The sequence below is a fragment of the Austrofundulus limnaeus genome, unplaced genomic scaffold (genome assembly GCF_001266775.1).
Source record: "Austrofundulus limnaeus strain Quisiro unplaced genomic scaffold, Austrofundulus_limnaeus-1.0 Scaffold181, whole genome shotgun sequence".
NCBI classification, from domain to species: Eukaryota; Metazoa; Chordata; class Actinopteri; order Cyprinodontiformes; family Rivulidae; genus Austrofundulus; species Austrofundulus limnaeus.
In genome coordinates this window covers 610,138-620,122 of record NW_013952583.1, presented here as the reverse complement: position 1 = coordinate 620,122, position 9,985 = coordinate 610,138, and the positions used below count along the sequence as shown (strand labels likewise).

At 38.7% G+C, this 9,985-nt stretch overlaps 1 protein-coding gene across 1 annotated transcript; it reads left to right on the top strand.

The window, feature by feature from the left end:
- The first annotated feature begins 6,355 nt into the window (after positions 1-6,355).
- LOC106524286 (nanos homolog 1) lies at positions 6,356-7,959 on the top strand. Its single transcript, XM_014018027.1, has one exon. It carries the CDS (start codon positions 6,500-6,502, stop codon positions 7,178-7,180), a length of 681 nt encoding a protein of 226 aa, XP_013873481.1. The 5' UTR covers positions 6,356-6,499; the 3' UTR covers positions 7,181-7,959.
- Positions 7,960-9,985: the final 2,026 nt, after the last annotated feature.

Here is a 9,985-nt window from a genome sequence, read left to right as displayed (position 1 = left end):
ATCCACCTATACATTCAGCAGTCACAGTGTGAGGGGTGGGCTACACCCTGGACAGGTTGTTAGTCCATCWCACAGAGACACACAGAGACAAACAACCATTCACTCTCTCACTCACACCTGACAACAAATTGAGTAACAATTAGCCTAACATTCTTGTTTTTGGTTTGTGGGAGAAAACCCACRCATGCACGGAGAGAACATGCAAAACCCAGAAGGGTCCCTGGCCAGGATTTGATCCAGYAACCTCACTGAGAGGCAACAGTTCTACCACCTAAGCCACTGTGCCGCACCCTAAGGATAATCTTTAAATATTTATTTTCTTGCCCATATAAACAGAAATGTTATGATTTAACATTTTTGAGAAATAAAATATATGAAAATAAAGCAGTAGCACAATAATATATGTTTTAAGTATGGAGTGCAAACATAAAACCAAACTGACCAGGGGATCTAATCGATTCAGAGGATTTTCTGAATCGATTTTGAATTGGAAAAAGATACAGTATATTGCAATGCACTGATGAATTATTTCTACCCACTCCTAAGTCTTATCTGTAGAGCTTCAAAGACGAAGCAATTTTCATCTGTTTGGATTTCATATTATAATTATTTCCCCCTGTTTTCTGCTACTTTTCTCTATAGTATGTTGTGTAAAGTACCTACTATTCCCTGTAGAGCCACACTTTTTGATGTGTAACTTGTGTTTTTTATTTCAAAGCGGCGTGACGAAATACAAAACAAAATTTTTGATCAAGACAGTAATGAGGGTGAATCAGTGCTTGTGTTTTTCACCCTAACAGCATCTCCAACCTCTACTAATCTGAAAAAAATAATTTAATCACAGAAAACATGACATGACTGCAACTGCATTTTAACAAACTGTTCAATAATCTTTAATAACATTTTCTTCTAACTCTTTTTTTTGTTTGTTTGGTTTTTTTTGCAAGTTGCATTTGCTTCCATATAGAAGCCCCTTTTCTCAGTTTAATTTTGAAGCAACTGAAGCACAACCAACGTTTTCATGGTTATAAATTGAATTGTAAATTTATTCATGTTGGTATAAAAAAGAAAAAATGCTGTAGCTGAGGCAAATACACAACAGAGCTCATACTGGAACAATAACCTATTCCTCCTCCTAACCACATTCTGTGAATWCTATAAATTCATTTTACTTTATGACTCAAGGCCAAACAGTCTTTTCTGGTACGTAGAAGAAAAAAATAAATCTAATACAGCTGCAATGCTGCTAAACACACACCTTCACTACCATCCTAAACACATTCAAACACAGAGCATTTAAAAAAAATCTAAATTAAATACTGTATTTTTAACCAAGTCTTTGTTTAATTTTCATTAATAAATGCAGAGTGATTTATTACTGCACCACTACTGAGCTGAAACTGCTCCCGGTGTATCTATTACTCATTTATCCTGTTTAATTAGGTTTCATTATTTTACTGTTTCATTGTTTTGTTAGTGTTTGCGGGGGAAGAAAACACACRAGGAGTTCTATGCCAGAAATCATGTTTCTGCCCTACGGTAGGATTTCCACTTCATCTCTTGAAGTCTAAAATGCTTTCTGCATTTTCAATACTTTCTTTGTTGCTGCCAAACCTGTTTCGCATTTTCAGTCCTAAAGGCTCAAGCAGCCGAGCCACATGTCTCACTGCCCCCCAGCCCCACTCCCCACGCAATTTACCTATTGTGCTTTGGCAGCCATTCATCTTTTAAATGCTCTCTCATGATTTCCTTTGTGAATGCAGAGCCAGAGGTGACCCTGAAAATCGACCCTGTTGTGTATTCTGATGATAATTTATTTGTACGTATATCTGTCTCACCAACATGATTTTTTTCATGCATTGGGCTGTCTGGTCCTGCCGAAAACTTGGAGAAGAGGTTTTTTTTTCCCGAAATAACCTGTTTTGAAAAAAATGCATGCACATTTAGAATTTGGACACATATCTTGTTTTTTTGCATGATTTACAGTAAAGTTGATACACTTATAATCATATTCAAAAATTTACATTTTCACACCCCATGTGTGTAGAAATGAATTTTGGGTTTTTGTTGATTTATTTGAACTGTTCTTTATTCATGTAGGGTTTTGTGGTTTTCTTTTCTCAGTTTTATTTCTTGTTTCTCTCTCTTTCTGGTGTTTCTTTATTTCCCTGTGTGGCCACCTGATCCTCCTGTCTCTCCCCAGGTGTTTCTCATTGTCATCTCGTTTAGTGTCTCCTACTGTCTTTTCTCTACTTCCTCAAGTCAGTCTGGTTTAAAGGGACAGTGTGTAGGATTTGTTGTTTTCAGCGACATCTAATGGTTGAGTGGTTGAATCATCCTCCCTGGTCCTCCCCCCACCCCCACCCCCCACTTCCAAACACAAAGGAGTTGCTACGGTGTCTCTCAGGTGTCAAAAACCTTTGATAATTCCAACCGCGATGTCTACCAGCAGCTTCAGGGCTAGTGATGTTTCAAGTGGTAAGATTATGAGCTTTAATAAGTAAAATTATCCCAGCTACAATGACAGACAACAAATATTACATTTATAGTATTACAACTAAAACCGTTTTTGACGCCGCCACCGCAGTTTGTCCTTCATGAGCCTTCGTAGACAAGATGGCGGTGCAAGATGGTGGTTGCCTGTGTGGCGACCCGCGACCATGGAGATATAAACAGCTTTTTATAAGGTAAAAATAATAAAACAAGGTCTTTGTCTGCAATGATTAGACATGTTTTTTATTATTGTCATTAGTGATTATCTCAATTTCGGCTAAAAGAATTGACAAAATCCTACACACTGTGCCTTTAACTTCCCTCGTGCTCCTTGTGTTTTTTTTCCCATTTATTACACGAAGTGCCTTTAGATTCTGCCACGTCAGCATCTTTATTGCATAATTAAACCAGTTTCCCGTTTTTAATCTCCATATTCTTTGAGATTTTTGCCTCCTCCCGGAGTCCTCTCCTGAACACAAACCTGACAATCCAGGTGAGAATGATTATGAAACAAAGAACTACAGGGAATTTTTAAATCAACAACTAGGTGAACAATTTGAATTTACTGTGGATTTTCCTTTTAATCCACACTTGGGTCAAAATTATTTACTCTTTAAACGTAGTGGTAGCATCAAAGTGGATGAAAAGTGGACAAATATCCAGTCAGAAGTTTATCAAAAGGTTAACAGTTAGCTAACTGACGCCTCACAACAAGAAGGTTCAATCCCCTGCTAGATCTGGGTGTTTCTGTGTGGAGTTCACATGTTTTCGTGTTTGTGTGGGTTTTCTCTGGGTACTTCGGTTTCCTCTCAGAAACCAAAAACATGCATGTTAAGCTGCCTTCAGGCCCAGGCCTCCCTTGCAAAAGAGATGAGTGATCTCAGTGGAACTTGCCTGAGTAAATAAAAGTTAATAATAAATATTAATTGCAACACAAAATATGCAGCTTGCTGAGGGATATTTAACTAAATATTAGAGTGAGTTTATGTGTACAGACTGTGGTAGCTCGGTGGTCAGTACTCAGTCTTATAATCCTCAGGTTACAGGTTTGAGCCCAGGTTATATCAGGAAGGGCATCCAGCATAAAACAATTGCCAAATCTTTCATGCATGTTTGTTGACTAAGATGACCCCTGCAGAAGGGAGCAAAGCTAAAAGTAGTGTATATATTGGAGCCCCAAGATTATTTATGACCCTGTTTACCGTGTGAACCATTAAATGTAAAGTTTTTATAATGATTTCATTCCGAAGCCTCTTTGTTCACTTGAATTATCGATTCAGAAACCAGTTTTGTGGGAGTTACGATTTGTGAGGAAGTTCTCCTTCATTAACTCGTTTCCTTTGTGCCGTGCACTAATACCACAGCATCAAAGTACCACCATCATATGCTCAACAGTTTATACACTGTTCATAAGTTGGTTTATATTGATATCCTGCTTTTAAATCCTTCTTTTTCATATTTAAATCATTCAGATGGGGTCTACATTTAAAGTGGAACTGCAATGATTTGGTCTGAATTCCTCCTTATTGTAACTCCACAAGCCCCTCGTTCACCCTTTTTCTGAGGTGTATCTCAGATCAACTCATTTTGAGACTGTCTCTTTAAAGGGATCCACGATTAGTTGTAACATTAAACTTTATTTGATTAACGTTTATTTTAACTGTAAAATAAAGACTGTAAAAATACTGTAGGCCGTTTAGTTTTGTAAATTTTTTTAAAATATATTTTATCACGGATGGAGCCATTTCATTTACACACAAAGCATTCTGGGTAAATGATGACATCAACTAGGTCATCGGTGCGAGGCTGCTAGCGAGCTATATCCACCCTGAAGGTTAATCTTGGACAATATCTGATGATCGACTCTTTTAAATGAAACCAGAGAGCGTTGACAGAGAGGAGAAGGTAGAAATGACTCAGCCTGTAACTGAAAATATRGATGGAGGACAACAGAGCTGCTTCATGGAAGAAGAACCTCAGCTTAGCCTGTTAGCCTTTGTGCTAGCGCTGACACTATATTGCCTTATATGTATTAGCTCAGCGCTAGCGTGACAAACAAGCTAAACTGAGGTCCTCCATCCATATTTTCAGTTGCAGACTGAGTCATTTTTGCGTTCCCCTCTCTGTCATGTGGATGGAGGACCTCAGTGATGGGAGGAGAATAGTGCTGAGCTAATACATATGTATGGTGATAGTGTCGGGGTTAACGCTAAAGCTAACAGGCTAAACTGAGGTTCTTCTTCCATGAAGCAGCTCTGTTGTCCTCCATCTATATTTTCAGTTACAGGCTGAGTCATTTCTACCTTCTCCTCTCTGTCAACGCTCTCTGGTTTCATTTAAAAGAGTCGATCATCAGATATTGTCCAAGATTAACCTTCAGGGTGGATATAGCTCGCTAGCAGCCTCGTACCGATGACCTAGTTGATGTCATCATTTACCCAGAATGCTTTGCGTGTAAATAAAATGGCCCCGTCCATTGAAAATATTTTTAAACTTTTAGTTTAAAAATGATAAAAACTGAACATCCTACAGTATTTTTACAGTCTTTATTTTACAGTTAAAATTTATGTTTATCATATAAAGTCTAATGTTACAACTAATCGGGGATCCCTTTAAATCCAAACAAGACACTTCACACCTACCCCAGTTTCCAGAATGGTCCATTCTGGATTAGGGGTTTACGACTATTGTGTGGCGCAGGAACATTTTATTTACAAATTAATTAAAAATTTGTCAACGAGGGAAGACTTGTCCATCCAGTCTCACATGTTGGAGCCAGAGTCTGACCCAGARCCAGAGGAGAATGAAGACCACCAAACTGTAGCTGGTAACTTCAGACCTTATTTGGCTGTTTTGTCGCAAATACTGTGATGTGATAGAAAACATAATAGAAAAATAAAGAAAACTGAAAATTATAAAGATATCTACACAGCACCAGGAGAAACCACATTAAAATATTTTGCACTAGAGACTCCACAACAAAATGTATTTAACAGCAGAAAAGAAAAAGTGGATTCTACATATGTCTCCTTTAAAAGACTTTTCTTGACTTCTCCAAACTCAGTTTATTGTCATTGCGGCTGAATCAAACCTTTTCTCTAAAACATTTCTTCACACTGTGTCTGTTGATCAGACTATTTCGATCAGCTGGATGTAGTGAACAGATCAGTGAGTTACAGATGTGCATCCATCCAATGATAATTGTCTGAGAGTTTTATTAAAATCTGCTTAGTTGTTCGTCATATATTTTGCTAACAGATACTGTAGACAGTTGACTACAATGGTCAAGCTTTAAACACAGATTTCTTTTTCTTTTACTTTCTTTTTATTTATTTTTATGTAAAGAACATAACACAAAAAAGAACATATGAGAGCTGGGGTAAATAACACAAAGTCAATTTGTTTACTTTTATCATTTATAGATATATCCACAAAATAAAATAAAATAAAATAATCCCTTCTCCTTTTGAAGACATTGAAAAAGTCAATATCTCCATGTTATAAATCAGATTTATAAAACACAGGTTTCTTAAGGTTTGATCTGTGAAATTGACATTATGGGCATTTTGTGTGTTTTTTTAAGGTCAGTTAACTGGGGCAGCCATCTTCCAAAAGTAGTTATATGAGGATTTATTGAAAGTTTCATTTAAAACATCGTATGTGTCAAAATAAAATCTTAAGATCATAATTTCTTAGCGAACATGAAGAAAAGCTTTCTTGTTACACAAAGAGGGAAGTTTTCATTAGGATGGATTTAGAGGGGCGTGTTTCCCATGTGAAGCCCCTCTGCTCTGGACCCTCCTACTGGGGGGCAGGAGGGAGAAACCCCGCCTCCGTCCGTCTTTTATTCGAGGAGAACTKGTCAGCTCCTACACACTGACCGCTCTGCAATCTGGACTCAACAACAGAAGAGAAGAGAAGAAGTTCAGCTCCCAATGCCAACAAAAACACAACCCGAAAGGCTTTTTCACCTCTGTGGACGATAAACTTCCAGCTCCGTTACAGGATGGATTTCTTGGACGTGCGCTCTCCTTATGATTACACCTTTAACTTCTGGAACGACTACCTCGGTTTGTCGACTCTCGTCGCCAAAAACAAGATCAACAGCCCATCCTGCAACCCCAACTCCATTACAGAGTCCCTGAAGGCGACGCTGGGTTTGGAGGATGACTCCCCGGTCTGCTCCTGCGTAATCGGCCACGGCAGAGACGGTGACGCGCACCCGGACTGCTGCTGCTGCTGCTGCTGCGCGGCCCCGGGCTCCCCGCCGATCTCCCTCTACGACCTGAAGGAGCGCATCTCTCTCCTCAGACCTTACGACCACCCGGCTGCCGACCCTCAGCTGGAAGGCAGGGATTCCCCGTCGTATGCGGGGAGCTTCCCGGGCTTCGACCTGTGCGCCATGGAGCGGAGACGCAAGCAGAGCCAGAGGGCCAAGCCGGAGCCGAAGGTGTGCGTCTTCTGCCGGAACAACGGCGCGCCGGAGGAGGTGTACGGCACCCACATCCTGAAGGCGGCGGACGGCAGGGTCCTGTGCCCCATCCTGCGCGCGTACACCTGCCCCCTGTGCAGCGCCAACGGGGACAACGCGCACACCATCAAGTACTGCCCGCTTTCCAGGGAGCAGCCGAGCCAGAGGGCGCCCAAAGCGGGCAGAGCCATCGGCAAACGGCTGAAAATCTTCTGAATCAACTCGCGCTGGCTGCAAATTAAGCGTGCATGGCAGTAATTTAGCCTCATTTCATGCACAAGACAAGGCTGGAGAGTCCTATAGATTTCTTCTTGGTGTCACTGTTTTATTTGTAACGTAACGCTATTGTTTACACTTGGACGCATGGCGCGCGATGAGCCCCCCCAGCCCCCCAGCACTCTAAAAACTTGTTGAACCAAAGTTCTGTACAGATCGACCTGTGAATGAGCAGCTTCATGCTGTCAGAGGTTCCAGAGCCCAGTCCTCTGCAGAGACTATGCAGCTCTATAAGAGGTGAATGTTCAGTCCTGTTGACCACCGGTCTGACAGACAGACCACTGCAAGATGCAAACACTTTACATCCAGCACACTTTTGTTTCCCTGAGATATCAATGTTTTCTACCAAAGGAATTCCACTTTTATATTGAATCTTACCCGGAAGGTTATTTCTGTACTGTTTRTATGATGGATGTCTTCTCCTGGATGTGATCTTATGTGTTTATTAGAGAAGTTTCAGCTCAAATTGTGTTCCTCGGTTTCTGTCCCACTTAAGGATAGATGGCCTTTTTTAATTATTATTATTATTTTCTTGTGCACCTGCGATTTTTGTAAATKCAAAACAATTTTAGAAATGAAAAAGCCTGACATTCCAAAGTATTTGTCGACTAATAATAAAAATGTTTTATGTATCTATTTTTACCTTATGTACCACCGGGGAAATATAGTCAAAGGCTTCTGAATAAATACATTATTTGCATTAGTTTGACTTGAACTGACTTTATAAACTGTATGTGTGACTTTACAGATAATAATGAGCTGCAGCAGYGCCTGAAAGTAACACAAATGTGCCTCCAGCTGTTCAAAGCCTTCAACTGCAGCTTCTCTGTTCAAGACAACAAACAAATGAGCTCTTTTATGATTGAGTTTTTCTGTTAGAACAAAGCAAAATGCTCTCAATATTTTTTTCTGAATATAATCCTCAAATGACAACTAAATATCAGTCAACTCCAAATATCTTATGTACCAATGGATAAATTTAAATTAAAACTGATGAAATGAATGTCTCTAACTGTACGATCAAATGGATCTTTATGAAACTTAAGAAAAAAAACTCTTTTTTTTTGTCACTTCAGTAGAAAAAACCAAATATTATYAGTTTATTCCCAGTGGAATTCTGTAAAGTGTTCTGGGATAATCTTGCACCAGTATTTAGTAGAATGCTACAAGAGTCAGAAGAAAATGGGAGGTTTCCAACACATGAATTTGGCCAACATTAATCTGTTGTTAAAACCGGGCGAAGACCCAGTATTACCCACCAGCTATCGCCCGATTTCACTTATTAATGTTGACGTTAAAATAATTTGTAAAGTCCTCTCTAAAAGATTAGAAAAGATTACTCCTCTCATTATTCATCCTGATCCAACCGGCTTCATTAAAGGTAGACACTCAACTACAAACTCACGCAGATTATATAATTTAATAGATTGTTCATACATTAAAAATGTGGAAACAGCTATTTTGTCACTAGATGCAGAGAAAGCATTTGACAGAGTAAATTGGAAATTCTTATTTGCAACTTTGCACAAATTTGGTTTTGGGAATAATTTTATTAATTGGTTAAAAATACTATATAACTTACCGTCAGCATGTGTTAGGACAAATAATCATATATCTTCTAGCTTTTATTTACAGAGGGGCACCAGGCAAGGATGCCCACTGTCACCCTCATTGTTTGCAATATTTACTGAACCACTAGCCGCTGCTATTAGGCAAACTGCAGATATTAAAGGCATTCAGGATAGGAATATAGAACATAAAATTAGTCTTTATGCTGATGATATTTTACTCTTTCTTCAGCATTCAGGAAATTCCATATATATGGTAATTGAATTAATTMATTCATTCTCAAAAGTTTCAGACTACTCCATAAATTGGTTAAAATCTACAGTTCTTCCAATTAATTGCGTTTTTAATAATTCTCTTAACTTTTAAGAAAAAATTAATCGGATGTACATCTAAAACTGAATAACTTGTGGAGCAAGCTCAATTCAAGATGGACATCGCAGCCAAACTGATCTGAGAAAACAAAAAAAAATGGCTATAGGTCAGTCAATTTTACAGACATTGTGCTTAAAATTTGATGTGATAGTAGCCAAGACTCATCCACAACGCAAACTCAAAGCACTGCCTTTTACATAAAACTTTAGCATCAACTGATGGGAGTCAACAAAGTATCTCATGAAGCACTGCAGGTTTTAAGGACATTTTCAGAAAGTCATTTTGAACCACTACATCTACTAATTCAGGATGATTGTCACTGCTAATCAACATTAAACGACAAAGATGGTAAAATRGTAAATGGCTTGAACTTATATAGCGCCTTATCAAGTCCACCTGGCAGACAGAGGTGGCCAAGGAATTCCTACAACTCAGTCAGTTTTACAGATATTAAACTAATATTTGATGTAATACGAGATTTAGCAACTTGTCAGTTTATTTATAGCACATTTAAAAACAACAGTGTTGACCAAACCTGTGACCAAAACAGATACAACATCACAGTTCTCATGATGATCTCAGTCTAAACCACAGGCATAAAAGACAGCAGGTGATTTGCATTCCTTCAAAAAAAGAGAGGTATTTAATCGTTTTCTTTTAAACCAGATTTTAAAAAAGACCCATTTTAATCACAAATATACAGTGGTTTGCAAAAGTATTCATACCCCTTGAACTTTTCCATATTTTGTCACATTACAACCACAAACATAAATATATTTCACTGGAATATATTTATGTTTGTGG

Coding starts and splice junctions, on each gene's coding strand:
- LOC106524286 (XM_014018027.1), top strand. CDS start 6,500: ATGGATTTCTTGGACGTGCGCTCTCCTTATGATTACACCTTTAACTTC.